This window comes from Pinus tabuliformis, chromosome 3_1 (genome assembly GCF_031772625.1).
Source record: "Pinus tabuliformis cultivar Carrire ecotype Pingquan chromosome 3_1, CPIR1, whole genome shotgun sequence".
Classification (NCBI taxonomy): domain Eukaryota; kingdom Viridiplantae; phylum Streptophyta; class Pinopsida; order Pinales; family Pinaceae; genus Pinus; species Pinus tabuliformis.
Window position 1 is genome coordinate 349,389,445 of NC_142301.1, and position 19,585 is coordinate 349,409,029.

A 19,585-nucleotide genomic window follows, 5' to 3' on the forward strand; every position below is an offset into this window, starting at 1 on the left:
CAAGGCATTACATTACCACCCACTACTAGGACTCATACTCCAAACGGTTTGAGGTCTAGTTGGGACTTCTTACCGCGGAGATCCCCTAAATATTGGGAAGTCCAGCACCATCAAAAGCTTCTTAAAAATATCTACCAAATTTTAACAACAGTAACAAGAAAAAATAGTCCATTTTATCTATTAATTAAACAACACTTAAAATTTTGCATTAAAATATATATATATAACTCACATTTCTTTTTGGTTTTTTATTTAGAAAATATATTTTTCATTAAAAAAAAAATACACATCTTTACGTTGAATTATAAAACAAACATCCAAACCCAATGATGAAAATTTATAACTCTTTTCATACGCAATATAGAATTGACACAAACATATCCACATCTAACCCAAAAAAAAAAATTCAAAGTACTATTACAGATCATTGATTTTTAATAATCGAAAACAAAATAATTTAATATATAAATATACTATAAGATCAACCAATAAGTAAATTACATAGAAAACACAAATTTTTTAATAAGAAAAAAAAATGTATTAGAATATGAGTATAATAAACTTATAATATTAAATAAATATAAAATATATAATTAATCCATATTATCAAATAAATTTATTCACGAAGATAGGTTATATATTAAAATCTATTTTTTCATTAATAATATACCATTCTAACTTTTTTATTTCTCTCACATACATTCATACATATATATATATTCCAAATAAATTTAATCCAACTATGAGTATGAAACCATATTAATATCCCAATACCGATAAATCCAAATCCAAAGAACTTGTTGAAAACAATGAACATGATAACTGACTATGTGTATGACACGAGTACAACCGGATAAAGATTGCAGGGATTACACGATTACAGTGTGGGCATACTTTTTCGTTGAAGGCGGACTTGCTCCCAGGCTACATAAGTCTGAAATGCAGTTAAACCTAATGCGACGCAAGCTGCAAACAAAGATATTCCTGACCATGGTTTTGAGAAATATCTTTTATAAAATTTAGCACGCATGGTTCTACATTTGCTTGTGTAGAACCTGATAACGTCATAAATGGCGTTGTCGATTGGTTCGTATTTGATATTCTCGGGTAGTTGCCCGCGCATTCCGTTCCAGACATCGGCAACAGCATCACTGGTTTCCAAGTGACACCGTATTATACCACTTGTTCTCAATACCTGAACGTCCTCGGTTTTGTCGATCAAGCGTTCCATCAAGTCCACATATGACATGACGGGTTGTGATGCCTTTTCCTTTTTAGAATCCTCAAATCTCACCAAATTTCTCAGTACAGCGTCTGTTCTGCCATGCATTTCAATTGTGGGTAAGTAAAGCGTGCAATGTCTGCCATCGAAACGAATTTTGTTGAGCAGCCCCGTGTTTGGAGCAAAACCTACCCCTCTATCTCTGAGATCTGCCGCTGCCTGGAGAGTGATGTGGCTGGTGCGCCTGTTGTTTTTCCTCCGTTTAGAACTGTATTTGTATTCAATATCTGAAGAGTTGATAATATTTTCATATACAAATTCCAAAAGATGCGAATCCCTCCTCAATGGGACCCTGGCATGCCAATCCTGACTGTCACATTTATACCGAATAGGTGACAATTTGAGCCAGGCTTGCCTCAGAATACCGTCGAGGACCTGATCTCTATTTTCCTGCTCTCGATAGGTCGGCTTGTGTGCATTTTTATCTGTATCCCATTGAAGGACGTATTGTAACACAAAAAAGGGTATTTGATTGCCGATTTTCATGACATCCTCCTGAACAGCGGATTGCAGTTTCCATGGTGGAAAGCTGTCATACCAATCCGGGAACAGGTCCCTTGAGATCACCGAAAGCCTGCCAGGCAAGCATTACTCTCGAATAAGTCGCCATGTATGTTAAAACTAGACAAATGGCTAATCAAAATTAATATAAATGCTTAAAGGGCTGATCAAAGTAGATCGAAAAAAAAATTGATAATGCAAATAATTACAAAAAGATACATCACAATTTTTTATTCTTTATAAAAGGCAAGTAATTTAATACATTTTTCTTTAAAAATGTGACCATGAATCATTTTTTTAATCAAATTTTAAATATACACATAAAATTTATAATAATTTTTTTAAAATAAATTGATAAATTTTTTTATATAAAAATGTTTATTTGTACTGTAGTTTAACTTATAGATGAAATAGTCTTTTTCACTACATTTTTTTCTCGGTAATTTTAAGCAAAGATTTTTAAGAACTTGAGCTTGAGTTTAAGTTGTTTATTTTGTAAGTCTCACTAGCACCACCCGTTGAGGATGGGCTTCCTCATCAAGGTGAAGTTGAAAATAATGGAAAATATTGTATTATTGGAGAGAGTTTGTTTTTTGGTTATATGTATGTGTCTTAGAATAGGATTAGTCCCTATTTTCTAAGGATCAGTTCTAATCTCCCTAAAATGATGTAAAATTATATATTTTTGTTTTTTATGATCAATTGAATAGAGCGTTCTCTGCTTTGGCAGTCTCTAGGTGTGGCTTGCTCACTTGTGAGCTACTAGTTTTAGCTCCCACTTTTTAAACATGGTATCAGAGTTAGTGAGCATTGGTGGCTGAATTGAGTGCCTTAGTGATAGAATTGAGAGCCTTAGTGGTTGGAGTGTCTTAGTGGCAGAATTGAGATCCTTGGTGGCTAGAGTGCCTTAGTGGCAACAATGAAGCCTTAGTGGTTGATTAATTCGAGAGCCCTGGTGGTTGGGTGTGTCATGAGCCTTGGTGACTGAAGCGTGGAGCCTTGATGGCTAGAGAGAGGCATTTTTTTTCCTCTCACGCAGAATTGGAGCAGAACGAAAATTTTCCCTATTTTCCACGTTGGCTAAAAAAGGGAGCAGCATAGAATTTGGGGTCTAAAAGCACATTGATTGGCAATAACTCGAAGGTATTTCCATCAACGCAGGCAGAAAGCGTGGATCCGACACCCTAAACTCGCGTTGGTGCAGTTGTGGGCTGATTGCGTGGATCGTGTGGATCGATCGTTGTGGATCGACTCAGATCTGGGTCTCTGTAGATCGTAGATGTTGAGATCGTGCAAATTGTTTGGGAGATCGTTGTTGAGATCCTATTGAGGATCAGATCAAAAGCCGAGTCTTGGAGATCGCCTCAGATATTGCCCCCTTTGGTATGTTTCTCTGTTTTTTTTAGATCGCCTTTGTTGGTGTAGTTTTTTTGCTATTGGCTAGATCGATTGTTGGAGATTGAGGATCTTGAGGTAGATCCATAGATCGATCCTGTCACAATGAATAATCATATGGCAGAAGCGTACCTGAATGAGAGAAATAAGCTTGATGGGTCGAACTACACAAATTGGAAATTCAAATTGCAGACACTACTCGAGGGGAAAAGTGCATGGGCAATTGCAAATGGGGACAAAGCAAAGCTGACTATAGCTGGAGGTGGAACAGCTGCAACAATTCAAGATTGGGAGAAGAGGGAGAACAAAGCAAAGGTGTTGTTGAAATTGTCAGTGAAAGACTGCATCATCCCTCACATCAGAGAGTGCAAATCTGCAAATGATATTTGGGTGACTCTCAGGGATCTATATGAGATAAAGAATAAAAATCACTTATTGTTCCTGAAGAGTAAGATTCTCTCCATCAGAATGGAGGAGAATGAATCAATTGTTGCATTCATCTCTCGGATCAAAGAGCTGAGAGATAAGTTGGGTGATATAGGAGAGAAAGTGTCCAACATGGATCTTGTCACGATTACCTTAAATGGTATGACTGATGATTATCAGATGTTCATTACAAGGTTGATAGCGAGGGAGAAAGCCCCCACTTTCGAAGAATTGACAGGCATATTGATGCAGGAAGAAGAGAGGCGGATGAATCTAAAGCCTTAGAATGCAGATCTCGCATTAATGGCAAAGAAAAAGCCTTTCAGAGAGAAACTAGGAGCAAGACAGAAAGGTAGTGGTACACCCTAGAGAAAGCCATTTCAAGGTATGTCTTCGACCATAATTGATTCAGGAATCAAGTGTTTTTACTGTGGTAAATCTAGTCACATTGCTAAACATTGTTAAAGAAGTCCGATGAAGCCAGACACAGACAAAAGAAGCATACAAGGCACTTTGCTAATGAAGATCAAAATCATGACCTCAAATTGTTTGTGTCTAATTTTTCTCTTTCTGCTGAGATTGATGAGGCTGAAACCTGGTTTGTGGATTCTAGAGCATCCACTCACATGACAAGTAATAAGCACTAGTTTGAAAGTTTTAAAGAGACCAGCAGTGGTGCTAATATCTACCTTGGTGATGACAGAGCCTACCAGATTAAAGGGTATGGAGACATTCCTGTGATATTGCCTGATGGCAATATCAGGCGCATCTAGAATGTGATGTATGTACCAGGAATTAAAAATAATTGATCTTTGTCTCTATGATTGCAGATCAAAACCTGAAGGTAGAGTTTTTTAAAACCTATTGTGTCATAAAGGATTGTTGGATAAACAGAAATCGGTTGCATCTGGAATACAAGTTGGAGGCATGTACAAGTTGAATGTTACAAGCGTGCCACACCAAGCTTTGACTTCAACAACAATGACAACAGAGAACCTTTGGCATCAAAGATTTGAACACATCAATCTTCATGACTTATTGTTGCTACAAAAACAAGGTATGGTTAATGGATTCCATGTTCTAAAAAATGCACATATTGGTTGTGAATGATGTGTACTTGGGAAGATGCACATGGATGAATTTCCCTCAAGTTCAAATAGAAGAAAGAGAGATATCCTCGAACTTGTGCACATTGATATATGTGGACTAATGCAAACAAGATCATTAGGAGGAGCATATTATTTTTTATTATTTGTTGATGATTGCACAAGATATACTTGGGTATATTTTATCAAAAATAAAAGTCATACTTTTGAATATTTTAAAGAATTTAGAAGTATGGTTGAAAAACAGACAGGGAAGGTCATCAAAATTCTCTGCTCAGATCAAGGGGGAGAATACAAGCTTGGTAACTTCATCAAATATTGCAGGGACCATGGAATAATTTAGCAGTTTACAGTACCCCACACTCCACAACAGAATGGGGTTGCAGAGAGAAAGAACATAACTTTGGTGGAGTGTGCATGCAACATGTTGAAAGGTAAGAACCTATCTAATGGTTTTTGGGCAGAAGTTATTAATATTGTAGCTTATTTAAAGAATAGGAGTCCAATGAAAAGCCATTATCTTAAGACTCCATTCGAGGCTTTATATGGTTTTAAGCCTGTAGTTAGTCATTTAAGGGCATTTGGTTCGAAATCTTTTGCAAATATTCCTAAGGAAGATAGGAAGAAATTGGATGCTAAGGCCATAAAATGCATATTTGTTTCCGACTTTAAAGTATACAAATTTTTTAATCCATCTACTCACAAGGTGTTTGCGAGTAGAGATGTTATATTCCATGAAAAAGTTGATGAAGGGAACAGAGACAAAGGCTATGAGGAGTGGCACATGCCTTTGCTGATTGAAGACAACAATGAGGAAATTAAAGACAACCATGTGCAACAACAACAACAAAAAGAAGAATCAAGTGATGCAGGTACAGTCAGCAATCCAAGTCCACTAAGGAGTGAGCAAGACATATTTGAGGCAAGTCCGCTACCAAGGAGATCAGGTAGGCAGACTCAATTACCAGCAAGGTATAGAGACTATGCTCTTATGACCAATATTTAAATGTTGTTGAGCCCTTAAATTATAATGAAGAAAATCAGTATGATGAATGGAGGGTAGCCATGAAAGAAGAATATGAGTCAATAATTAAAAACAAAACCTGGGATTTAGTTGAACTGCCAGAAGGGAAAGAACCTATAGGTTGTAAATGGTTATATAAACCTAAGTTCAAAGCAGATGGTAGTGTAGACAAATATAAAGCTAGGTTGGTAGCTAAAGGTTACTCACAAAAAGAAGGGATTGATTATGAGGAGACATTTTCTCCTATAGCTAAGTTAAACACTATTAGAATGTTAATAGCTTTAGCTACAAAGCATCATTGGAGTTTACACCAGCTAGATGTGAAATATGTTTTTCTTAATGGAGAATTGAAAGAAGAGGTATATTTAAAACAACCTAAAGGGTTTATCAAACAAGGGTAGGAACATTTAGTCTGCAAATTAAAGAAGGCATTATATGGATTGAAACAGGCACCTAGGTCATGGTATGAAAAAATTGACTCCTTTTTCTTGCAGCATAATTATAAGAGGAGAAAAAACGACCCAAATTTGTATACTATGTTTGATGAAAAGGGGCAAATTGTCTTGATTTCTTTATATGTAGATGATCTAATTATCACTGGAAATGTTGATGAATTAATTAAAGAAATCAAAGTGCATATGTCGCAAGTTTTTGAAATGAAAGACCTCGGAGAATTACATTATTGTTTGGGTCTGGAAGTTTGGAGGGACTCTGGCCAGACTTTTCTCACTCAAGGAAAGTATGTCAGAGGATTATTGAAAAAATTCAGAATGGAACAATGCAAAGTTGCCTCAGTGCCTTTACAACAGAATCTTAAACTTCGGAATGATGATGATTCTAAAGAGGTGGATGCCACATTGTATAGATAGCTAGTTGGGAGTCTGATTTATTTGACTACAACTAGACCTGACTTAGCATTCTCAGTCAGTGTGTTAAGTCAATTCATGTCAAAACCTCTTGAGAACCACTGGGTGGCAGCAAAAGGTGCCTTGAGATACCTTCAAGGAACCATTGATTTTGGTATTAAGTACACTGATTCTTCTGATGTTAATTTGACAGGTTTTTCAGATTCAAACTGGGCAGGAAACCTAGATGACAGAAGATCCATAACAGGTTATGCTTTCAATGTCGGGTCCGAGGTAATTGCTTGGAGCAGCAAGAAGCAAAGTATTGTATCCTTATCTTCTGCAGAAGCAGAGTATCAAGCAGTGTGTGCAGCCATGTGTGAGGCAATTTGGTTGAGGAGACTTCTCCATGATGCTGGAGAAGAACAAAAAGATGCTACAGTAATCAGATGTGACAACCAAAGCTCAATCAAGCTCGCAAACAACCTTGTGTTTCACAAAAACACAAAACATATTGATACTCAGTTTCACTTTGTTAGAGAGAAGGTTCAATTTAAAAAAAAAAAATTGAATATTGTAATACTTGTGATAATGCAACAAATATTTTTACCAAGCCCCTTGGGAGGATTAAATTTGAAATGTTTAGGGAGATGTTAGGAGTACAGGTGAACCCTTTCTCCATTAAGGGGGAGAGTTGAAAATAATGGAGAATATTGTATTATTGGAGAGAGTTTGTTTTCTGGTTGTACGTATGTCCTAGATTAGGATTAGTTCCTATTTTCTAGGAGTTAGTTCTAATCTCCCTAAAATGATGTAAACTTATATATTTCTGATTTTTATGATTACTTGAATAGAGTGTTCTATGCTTGGACATTCTCCAGGGGTAGCTTGCTCATTAGTGAGCTGCTAGTTTCATATTATAAGTTTGAGCTCCCATTTTTTATTAAGTGACCCAGATCAAACCTCATGAGGGTGGTTGTGCCCTCGGCTAGGGGGGCCAAGACATGTTAAAAAATCAAGTCAATTTAGGGTTAGTGTGGGACTTTCACTAGTTAGATGCCCGACATCCTCATGCCACAGGTCAAGCATGGAGGATCAGCAACAACTTGACAAACAAACAAACAAAAATTGTTTATTCTGTAGAATTTGAATGGGTGTTGAATCCATTAATATATTCAAAAATGTATTTTAAATAACAAAAAAATTCACATTCTTACTTGAAATTGTATTTCCAAATTCCAATAAAAAACACTATTTCATTTATAAATTAAATTAATCGCCACACACACATATATAATATTTTTGTTTTAACTTATAAATGTGTAGGTGACACAATTTCATTGAAAATGAATTTTTCTACAGCTTTGAATGAATCATATGGTACAACTCCACTGAACTAGTTCAACCAACCCACCCACCCACCCATATTTCATAAGGCGACTTTAAATTTGCACCAATATTTTGACGGAAAAGTAAATCATACCTCAAGAATTGCAAAAGGAATAAGCCATCTCGAACCATCATCCGACCCAGCTCCTCGTCACCGTAATCCATCTTCCGACTTAGGTCTGCTTCCTTAATTAACGGGCATGAGGCACCAGTTTCTCCAGCTCACTTTGGGAGATACGAGAAAATTCTTCAGCAGGCGAGTTATTCGATGTGTGGGAGACGTTTTGGGACTGTGTCTCAACCTGATCGTTTGCCTTTTCAGTTGCAGTCTGTGCCGAGTCAGCACGATTGGCGTTGCTCTTCCTTAGCCGAAACCTTTTTAATCGACCAACTACTCTGCGAGTAATGGAGGCGCTCCTTTGTTTTAACCGACCAAGAGGAAACCGTTTTAATTGACTATTTTTTTTCGCAGTAATGATGCTGCTCCCTTCTCCAAACCCATGTCCTGGATTCTCAATCTTAATTTCATTCATATTGGTTTCGTCCACAATGAAGCAGGACCGTATTTCTGCGCGGATGAAGCCTCCAGAAATGACGGAAATCTACATATCCAAAGAACACCAAAGAAGACATGTAAGACTATTTGTAAATTGATTCTAAAGAGTAGCTTTCAAAGGGACTATTTGCGAATCGATTCCAAAGAGTAAAAGTTAAATCACGACTATGAAATCCATTCGCAATCTATAGCACAATTGGCAATTTACTTTAAAAAAACACCAATAAAACTATATATCTTGGCACTCCTCAGTAGGGTTAGATTTGACAGTTTATTCATATTCTTTTGGTATTTTCTTGTCAAAGACTGATATTTTAAACTCTACACATTAGAGCTACTAAATTTTGATAGGTGATGTAAAAATTTATGAATATATAAATAATTTTAAATAAAATTATATAAAAGAAAAAAAGTTAATGATTTCGTTGGTTGAGATATCAAGATAAATATAGCACTATGTAACACTTATTGTATAAAGACTTTAAAATGAGACTTCAAGATAAGTTTAGACTTATTCATGTGGATCTTTGGGCTTGTTAGAAAAAGCTCATTTGTCGTTAATCACATCATGTGATCTTACATTACACTCACTTTAGCATAAAGCATGAACAATGAAGTCTTAATATTAAAGATTGAGACTCACAAGACATGTCCACACCCATGTGTCATTGGTATTCTATATAAAGCACTGACTGATTTTTATAGTCGTTTTCATTTGATTTTGAAAGTTTTATATGTTTCTTTTTTTCATTAGTTTGATTAGAAAACAAATCTATTTTGTGGTTGTTATGATGCTTTCTTTACATTCACACTTCAATCTAAACACAAGTAGCTTTGTTCTTTTTAGGTGTTAGTTGGCTTTCCAAAAAGTTTTATTCTTCTTTCTTGTCAGAAGACTATGAATCTATTCAAAATCTATGTCTGCATAGAATTCTCCCAAATTCTTCTTTAAAACTAGCTTCAAACTTGTTTTATTATTAATAAGGTTCTTCTTAAGTCCAACTAATCAAATTGAAAATTAAGATCAATTGTTCCTCTTCAAATTACTTTAATGGATTTCACTAAACTACCTGAAAACTTTTTAAGAATGGTTTAGTATAATTTGTAAAAAATCTTAAAAATTATGTAAATAATAACTATATAAACTGGCATCAAATTATTGATTAATTTAACATTAAAAATAAACATTATTAAATATGTTGATTTTTTAAAATTAATATAAAACATATACATGTATGGTATTTTTTTGTTAAAATTTATTTTATCATCAAATCAGAATTTAAAAATTTACACATTTAAAAAAAATAAAAATCAAATAATAGATAAAAATAAAAATCAAACATCAAGAAAAAGATTTAAATAAAAGACCAACAAATCATGATAAAAAATGTATACCCTGCTCGAGAGGCTAAGGCTTCAGTGTAGGAAATGCTTGTGAAATATAAACACGTCCGGAGAAAAGAGAGTATACTTATCTCCTTTACTTTGATATTGATTTAGACATTCTGCCCGCGGGCCCTGGCAGAGAGAATATTTTTAATTGAGACACTGAGCCTTTGATCTTGATTTAGACATCCTGCCCGTGGGCTAGCTGGCAGAAAGAATTTTTTTAATTGAGACACTTCGCCGGTGGGGTAGTAGATGCATTCGAGCTTTTTTTTTTCTTTAATTTAGAAATTCCCCCAGTGGGGTAGAAGCATTCGAGTTTTTTTTTTTAATTGAGGAATTCTGCCAGTGGGGTAGATGCTTACGAGCTTTTTGTCTTTATTTAGACATTCCGCCAATGGGGTAGGTTGTTGAGATTATTTTTACTTTTAAATATGTTTCCATCATCACAGTGATATTAAATTAATAATTGTCTTGATATAAAAGATGTTTATTAGATTAGTGATTTCTTTTTATGATATAAAAGATGTTAAAATATAATATATAATATGTTTATGTTTATTAGTAAATAGACATTGTACGTGAAATCATTTATTTATATTTTATAGATATTCTTTGCTTAACATTGAGCCTTTCCACTTCTTTTCCACTTCTTTGGAGAGAGATATTGATTGGAGAATGAAGGTCCTGAGAAAGAGGCAACGAAATTCATTACAAACATAAACTATTTACAATATACATATAAGGTGAGCATTGTCCATGCTCTTGACCATGATTTTGACAATGATAGTTATATTGGTAGACAAAAAGAATCTTGTTAAGAATGTTGAGAACATAATTGTTGATGTTGAAGTAGATGTTTAATTTTCCCTCGAGGCTTTCATTGATAGATGGTAGTAGAGATGATGCACATCCCACATGTACCAGGTATGATGAGTGATGATGACATTGTTAGCAGAGGTTTTAATATGGTACATAGGTCTTCAACCAAAATGAGAAACTACAACTATCATAAAGTATGACGCTTCCTAATATGAAAGAATGATAATATTGAATGTGGGGCGTGTCAATAAAATCAATGGGCAATGATGTCTCCCATTGTTTCTTCCAAGTTCACATTTGATGGGAATGAGAGCCAAGATATTACTTCTTCCTTGGAAAATGAGAGTTGATGTCAACTAAAAGGAAGGCGTGACCATTTGTAGAAAGAGGTTTTTCAAGAAATCCACTTGAAATCGATACAGATATGGAATCATGGAAGGATGAAAAAGGCATGATGAGTGAGGTCAATAGAATGATATGAAAATTGTAGATTTCCTGTGGTTGGGGTGATGAGCCTCAGTATTGCACCAAGGATGCTACAACTCCTAGGACTACCAAATTTACTTTATCAACCCAAGGTTTCGTACAAACTTGGAGGTGACAGTGTTATATGCATAGTAGATGCAACAATCTACTCTTGTCACTTTTCAACTGGGGCGATAAACCACTAGGGTTTTCAAACCAGTCTTCTATTGACTAGAAGGAGTCTGACTACTGACAGTGAATGTACAACTAATCTTTAATGCAAGAAATTAAATGCTTGCCTATTTAGGAAATTAAAGTGTTGAATGGAAAGTGCTATGAAATGCCATGAAATAATCTAGCTAAGAAATGACACACATTACTTGCAGAAAAGAACTAATCTAACCTTGCATTCTATCATCTAGCTATTTGGACTAAGTGGACATGGGAAGTTATCCTATCACTCTGTTATCACAAAATCAGTACTAAGGGCTGCTACCTAGCAAGATCTCATGTAACTATTTCAACCAGACTTTAGACTAAGGATTAGCCTCCTTAGTCAGAGAGGGCTCTCTCACAGACTTTTGATAAGAATCAATTACAAAAACAGATGGCTAACTCTTCACACATTTCATGAAAATAAAGCTGGTTGGAAAAACAAAACAACACTTCTTCCATTGGGCTCATGGAGTCATACACTTTTGCAGTAAACTATTGATCACTCAATCATAGAAACCAAGGCATATAACATTTAACACTCAAAACATCTCTCCAAAAAGAACTCAACTCATAAATAAGCACAGGAAGTCTGAGCACTAGGTGAATTCAGAGTGATTGCATATTTAGTGAGCTGTAAAATACATAAAAGATAATGACAAAACCACACATGTTCTGAGCCTTGAACACATAATGAATCTTGGGAAGAAAAAGTAATTCTTGTATTACTGTCAAAAGTCTTCTTACACAAGCTGATAAAAACTCTGTTTTTTATAAAATCTCCAACCCTACTTACATCAGAGTTTTCACTATATATAGGAAAACTAAAACCAAAACTATCTTGAGTCTCCTCAACAAGCATGAGGGGAGAGCTCGATGATCTAGCATTAATTAACCTTATCTATTTCTAAACAAACTTATTAAATACATAAGGCATTGTACTGTAAATACATAGAATCCCAGTTACATTGCAAGTCCAGCTCTATCTCCTCGTATGCATGATTCTCCTTGGATCCTTGACAGCTGTACAATTTCTGTTGTGGCTGAGATATGTTGAGGAACATTCACTGAACGAGCTGACCTTCGGGTGCTAGCTGTGTAGGTGACTCATTAATAAGTAAACCTGAACACCCTATTTTCACGGTCCCTGTCTTCCATTCTTCTTTACCATTTAAAGACCACACTCCAAGTTCTTTAATCCTTCAATAACCACGCATAACACCATATGCCTCATGATCTGGATGCCTTGTGGAGTGAACAGGTGTGCTAGCCAAAAATCTCGGTAACCCTACCAGAACCCTAGTATTTCGGTCATAAAGTGACTTTAAGAGAACTTTAGCAAAAAACAAAACATTTCACTTTTTCTTCAAAACTCACACCTGTCACCATTTAAGCTGCTATGATATTCATGTATAATCTCCCTCCTGTCCTCGAGACATTCCTTTCAAAATTCGCTGACCTCATCATTAAATTTCATTGTTTCCTTATAAAACAGCGTTCTACAGTAGTTTCGTAGCGCGCTACGAAACTACTGTTTCTTGTCAAAACAAAACATATTCATCTTGCAGCGCTTTCTGCTTAAACTCATGATTTCTTCAGATATTTGTACAAGTGCATAGGGACCTAAATAACTTCAAAATGATAGAAGTTGAACCAAAATTTATCAAAACTTTGAAAAGTACCTTTCTTCTTAAGTCAATGAGCTAGTTTACCTAGCTTCTTCTTCAAACTGCTAACCTCCTCCTTCAAAGCCTTATTTTCTGATCTCAGACACATATTCAGCTTTCTCACGTGTTTTGCTTGTTTAAGTGCTGGTATCATCCATGAGAATACAGCAGACCCTGAGCCAGCTTGCTTTAGTAGACTTGTGATGCCTTTTAATACAACCCTCCTATAACTAGCATATCTCATTGCACTTTCTTTAGAAAAGCTCTTTGTCTGAGCCACCTCCTCCTGGGTCTTTCCTGCCTGGCTCTTGATAGCAATGACATTCCCTCCTTGACTGATAATAACCTTTTTACTTTTGTCTTTACTCTTGGCTGCATGCACTGTTTTAGTCAAAATTTCAATAAACTCTGTACTAGGCACTTTTACAGCTGCCTCCTTTTTATGCATTTTCTCGGCCTCTTTCATTTGTCTTCTAGTAATTGGCCTCCTTGGTTTAAACACATATTCTTCACTTGGCTCCTCAAACCGTAACCTCTTTGAAGCCTTTGATTTCTTCATGCTCTCTGGTGAAGATTGGGTTAATTCAATGTGCATTGGTTGCACTGGCTGATCTTGTTCAAGTTCCATTGGCTCAATCTGCACTGACTGATCTTGTTCAAGCTCAATTGCTTCAAGTAAATCAGTCAAACTAGCTTTTGACACAGGACTCTCTTCAACAGCAATTGACTTACCCTTTTCCTTACTCAACTGACCTCTGGTTTTTACTCTTGATCCCTTTTCAATTTCACTTGGTGCAGGTGAATCCTTCTTCTGTTTGACCTTCTCTTTTGATGATGATTTAGGTGTCTCCTTGATCACCACAGGCTTGACTGGTTTCTCCAACTTGGTTTTGGACTTCTTTAGATCTTTCACCTCCTTCCTGATCACAGCAAGAGTAGGTTCTTCAATCGTTTTCTCCTTTTCCCTAACAGGCAATGGAGTAAGGCCCGTCTTGCTCTGAAAGCCCGCCATAAAAATAAAGGAGTCCCAATCTCTTCCAATCTTCTGCAAACCATCTAATACTAACAACTTCACCAAACCATGATGGAACAGTGAAGTCTCACAGTCATCTTTTTTCAACTGAATTTTATCACACATTTTACTTAGGCTTCTGAATAAGTAGAAAGGGATATCAATTGATTCTTTGCCTGTGAAATGTAACAAAAGCTTAAAATGATATGAGTACACTTTGTTATACCTCCCTTCGCATGTTAAATACTTTTGGATGCATGTTCTTTCACGTAACTCCTTGGCACAGCTTTCGTGAGGTCCTCATTAACATAAGGTTCTTTCAAAAATTCCTTACACGGGCTCATGTCGAATTTAAAATTTTTGAACCATTCATTTCCACCTCTAGGGATCTCAGTCACACTAGAAATGGCTTCTGGGGATACAGGGAATTCTAGCATTGACACCTTAGAGTTTAAACCAGTAAAATTCAATGCAAAAGCTTTTGTTACCTCTGCGTGCCCTCCTTGCAGCTTCTCACAAAACCTCCAACAACCAGCGTTTTGAAAAGCTCTGGCTACACCTTCATCCTTTAAAGTAATATCAAGCCCCACAGGTTCTGTTCTTTGGCACCTACCGGATCGATGTTCCCTTTTCTCCATTTTACTTTGTAAACTTTTGAACAGAAAACTAACAGCAGCTCCAACTCAGAAAAGAACTTTAGACTTTGGTATACAGGCTCGCTTGCAAACAGGTCCTTTTAAATGAAAACTCGGGCTCCCTCTCGCTTCAATGATCTTGTCATATAAACAAAACAGTTCCCGCACTAATTACAACTATCATAATACAACCATACATCATAAATCACTTTGGATGATATTTATGTGCGTGATTTTGAACCTCATAGCGGAATGATGACCAAAAATGACTTGGAGAGGACATCAACTGACAACATAAGCACGGACCTAATGACTCATCCCCCCAGACTTGACATTTCAAGAAAATGCGCTGCAGAAACCCCGAATCCCCGATTCCGTAGCGCAAACAGCTATAAATGGACAGAATTCGCTATGAAATGGCTGATAAATCACACGCTACGAAAAGGCGGAAACATCATTACGCTGCCAAATTGGCCAATCAGACTGCGCTGCGAAACTGCGCAAAGGACCAATGACGCAAACAGGACATGACATGCCTTAAAGAATTATAATGGAGGGTGACTAACGGTTTTTTGCAATGATTCACATCAATACCTTTTTAAAACATGATTCCTAACACACACAAGACTATAACCATTCATCACACATGACAATGAAATTTTTTTAGTTTGGGACAACATTATGTACATGGACTGAAATTCTAAGTGATAACACACTCTATGACGTATGCATGCGCTAGCTATCTCGTGTTGAAATGACAGAAAATGAGTCTTGATTTTTTATTTAGAAATGTAAATGCTAAGTTAAACAAATTGATCTTTGCAGGGCAAAAAGGCATGTAAAAGTTGGTCTAAAATGGAACTCAGAGGCATGGACGTCAAGTGGACGACCTACCCTATTCTCAGACTATTTTTTATGTTCAAAACAGGTTTAAACAGGCTGCTACAGGAACTGCTACAAGATGTCCTAGTTTACTATAGGATGTCCTGGTTTTCTACAGGAAGTTAGTTGAAGGCCATAGGAAGGTAGGGAAGGTGAAATGAAGTGTTGGAAAGATGTATGATGGTGAAATAGGGTGTAGGGAAGGTGCACATTACCCAAGGCTCAACCCAACACTTCAGGATGGTTGGATTTGCCCAAGGTGGTTGTCCACGGTGGCTACAAAATAGAAATTTGGATTAGGGGTTGGTAGGCCTTGGCAGAAGGTGGAGAAGACTTAGATGAGGCTGGTGGGATGAGTTCCTCCCTGTAGATCAACAATCCCTACAAAAAAACATGTTCTTCTCTTCATTTATGCATAACTTCATATAAATAGGGAAAAGATGAGTTGAATTTGAGAAAATTGATTTATTGATGGCTAATGACTAGATCTATGAAATGAAATGCCTTCTTAAACTACAGAAAACTCAAGAAACAAAATGACAACTGCAGGTGCTTCCAAGAAATCATAAATAGTGATCTATTCAACAATGAACCCTAAGCTATGCAATGATCAAAAGATAAATATGTTTTTGGGGTTGTGAGAGTGGGGCCCTCAAACCATGATCCCATGAGGGAGATGAGGAAGAGGCCACTGTCACAAGATTTTCTGAAGTATTCTTTCTCACTATACCACTGATCTACTTCTTCAACTAATGGAAACAAGACTAAACAATCATTCAAATACTTGTTAAACTAAACAAAGCATAAATGACTTTAGCATTGAACTATGATTTTAACCTAAGAATACACGTACAAAAAGAGGAAACTTTGTTGCTAGGGTTGGTCCCTAACCCAAGAGCTTCAACGCTCTAATTCAACTTAGTGTTGGATCAAGGTAAACCTTCTCATTATCATCAAAATGTCAAATACAACATAATATTAATAGTCACAATGTTTTAGCTCTAAATTGCCCCTTGGCTACAACAAAAAATCGAATCTTAATGAGGCCCTTGGCCTTCTTATTTATAAAAATTGAAGCTACCAACATCTTCCTAAAAATTAGGGAGGCTTGGCTCCCAAACTGGAGAATGAATTGTCTTCACTGTCACTAACTTAGATGCCAATGAACTCAGTTGGCTTGGCTGCTTGTAACTCTGATATAATGAGATATGGTGGAGGAATCTTCGAATGATTTGAGGAGTTAAGGAGGGAGAAAAATATCCTAAAATCCCTCTTTCTTGTCCACTTCAAGTTCCTGCACTTAAATTAGCCCAAAATTGCTTCAATTCCTGCAATTAATGCATATTAGGCCACAAGACTGATCCAGGTGGATGTTGGTGGCCACCTGCTTATCCCACTTGGACCCCCACAACTGTCTCTTTCAGTTTTTTAGTTTCCTAAATTGTAGCACAGTTTAATATTTTTAGCAGTTTTTCAAGTCCTGAACTTCTGGAGCCGTTTTAAGGCCCTAAACGACGTTTTTTGGGAAAACTGGGAGCAACATGGGTGGGTCATATACGAATGTTGCTCTTCCCAAAATTATATTCCTTGAATAGATATTTCTAACGAGCTATTGTGCATTTCAAACAGAGATCGTATGCCAAAGTTACGACCCCGGGAAGTTGATGTACCAATTTACCCAAATGGGGCCCATAGTTTGGCGCTTCATCTCGTAGAGTTAGATTTTGGATTTTTAGGGTTTTCCATTGTTTCTCATCAATAAATAGGCCTTCGAGCCTCATTGTAACACAATTCAGAGGCATGTAGCCACCACATCTCTTCTCAGAGATAAGCTAACTTCACCCTAGCTGGTTTATTTCCATTTCTATTTGTAAGCATATTTCAGTATTTTACATTAATGAAATGAAGTATTATTTCCACTGCATCTATATGTATATGGTTATCTCTATATTTTGTTGCATTCCTATCTAAATCCATATCAGTGGTATCAGAGTGGTCTGCTTTTTCTCTGTTTTTCTTTGCATGTCCCCAACGAGGTCAGGATATAAGGATTTAGGGCTTGAACTGGTCGAGCCTTTGCAAGACCAGCCTCGTAAATCCCGATGGCCTCCCATGGCAGATGAAAAGAAAGAAGAGGGGGTAGGAGATCCTATCAAAATCTTGCTCAAAGAAGCCCTCGAGCGGCAAAGGAACTCAATGATGGACAACTTTGCCCGGGTCCTTCAGCGGCTACCTAGAGGCGACGCTTCGGCTTCCAACAGCTACTCTAGAAAGGCCACACCCTTTAAGGTACAAGTTGATTTTGGAATCCCCATATTCGAGGGTCAGATAGACGCAGATGTGTAGATAAATGGTTAAATCTACTAGAAGGGTATTTTTTTGTTCATGATTTTTCCAGTTGGGAAAAGATTATTTTCGCTCTTCTCAAAGCAACCCCCCTTGTCAAGGACTAGTGGGAAACCTAATGTGAGCAAAAGGATGAAAGTACGGGCTCACTATTTTCAGCCGCACCCACTTGGAATTCATTCTAAGATGCCATCAAGGAGCAGTACTACCCTGTCAAAAGCTATGAGGACAAATACATAAAGTGGACCACGCTGCAGTAGGGAAGGGACCAAGATGTGCTGGAGTTCACAAACATTTTTTATACCCTTCACACACAGTTGGGTATCAAGGATTCTGAGCTGTATTTGGTACTCAAATACCGCGGTTTCCTACACAGGTACATCCAGGAAGAGATGGATTTCCTGAACATCTCCTCGCTTGGCACGGTGTACCAATACACTATCAAAATTGAGCAGAAGTTTAAACAGAAGAAGCAAGACTTTGGATCTACGAATTTGAAGACCAAAGGACAAAGCCAAGGTGAGGTGACCCAATACAACCCATCGAAACCGCAAGAAAAGAACAACACCACGAAGTCAAAGAAAGACACAGGAAAGTGGTGTGAGTTCCACAAGAGCCCCACTCACAACACAAGTGAGTGTAGGAAAAATCAGTCATTGGCGGCCGAGTTGAAGGCTTCCAAATCAGATGCATGTTCTGACCCTGAGTCAGAACCCGACAAGAGGAATGACAAAGGGAAGCAGATCATTGATGCGGAGCCCAACACCACTGTTGCCACTGCTAAGATCCAGAAGAATGAGCTCGAAGATCTAGAGGAGGGGGAATACCTTTTCCACTCACATATGTGGGTGAAGGGTTCGTTGCTGCAATTCATTGTTGATAGTGGAAGCCAAAATAACCTCATTTCAGCAGAGGTCGTGAAGTGGTTGGGCCTACCGATTATAACACACCTACAACCATACAACATCGGGTGGCTTCACCAAGGACGAGATCTCTGAGTTCACCAGCAGTGTCTCCTTCCCTACAGCATCAAACCCTTCACATACGAGGTATTGTGTGATGTTGAACCTCTAGATGTTTGTGATGTATTATTAGGCCAACCATACTTGTGGAGGTGACATGCTGTGTATGAGTCAAAGCCTTGTGCTGTTATTATTACTTTAGGTAATTCATCATTGAGGATACCGGAGGTAGCCCCACCTACTACCACTTCTTTGATCACTGCTAAGAAAGGTAGCAAGCTCATCTCCCAGACTAGGAAATTCATTTTATGTCTAGTTCACTCCCAAAGTAAGTGGAAGATCGTCACCGCATCCATGAACCCCACAAAGGGTTCCTCCATGCCGCAACAACAACAGATGGATACGGTCGTGAAATAACACATGAGCATCTTCTCCTCACCCACAGGGGTACTATTACACTGTCAGGTCAAGAATTCATTCGATCTAACTCCCAGAGCACCTCTACCCAATGGAGCGATATATCACCACTCCATTATGAAAAGTGAAAAGTACAAGAAGCGACATGATCAACATCGGGTGCCACACAAGTTTACACACAACATTCCCCCATTCCTTCGCTTGCACTGAGTGTTCAATGTGGACCGCCCTCGACCATGCTTCCCACCATTACT

The 19,585-nt window shown here is 37.3% G+C and overlaps 1 protein-coding gene across 1 annotated transcript; it reads right to left on the reverse strand.

Moving 5' to 3' along the window:
* Nucleotides 1-877: 877 nt before the first annotated feature.
* Nucleotides 878-8,549, reverse strand: LOC149187156 (putative UPF0481 protein At3g02645). Its single transcript, XM_089409575.1, has 2 exons — nt 8,063-8,549; nt 878-1,856 (listed from the first exon to the last, which is right to left on the reverse strand). The coding sequence occupies exons 1-2, from the start codon at nt 8,131-8,133 to the stop codon at nt 878-880; spliced, it is 1,050 nt and encodes a 349-aa protein (XP_089265701.1). The 5' UTR covers nt 8,134-8,549.
* Between the last annotated feature and the right edge of the window lie 11,036 nt (nt 8,550-19,585).

Excerpts from the sequence above, each read along its gene's own strand:
- LOC149187156 (XM_089409575.1), bottom strand. The coding sequence starts at position 8,133 with ATGGATTACGGTGACGAGGAGCTGGGTCGGATGATGGTTCGAGATGGC. Across the intron at positions 1,857-8,062 it reads TTCCTTTTGCAATTCTTGAG|GCTTTCGGTGATCTCAAGGG; the intron begins GTATGATTTACT and ends CTTGCCTGGCAG.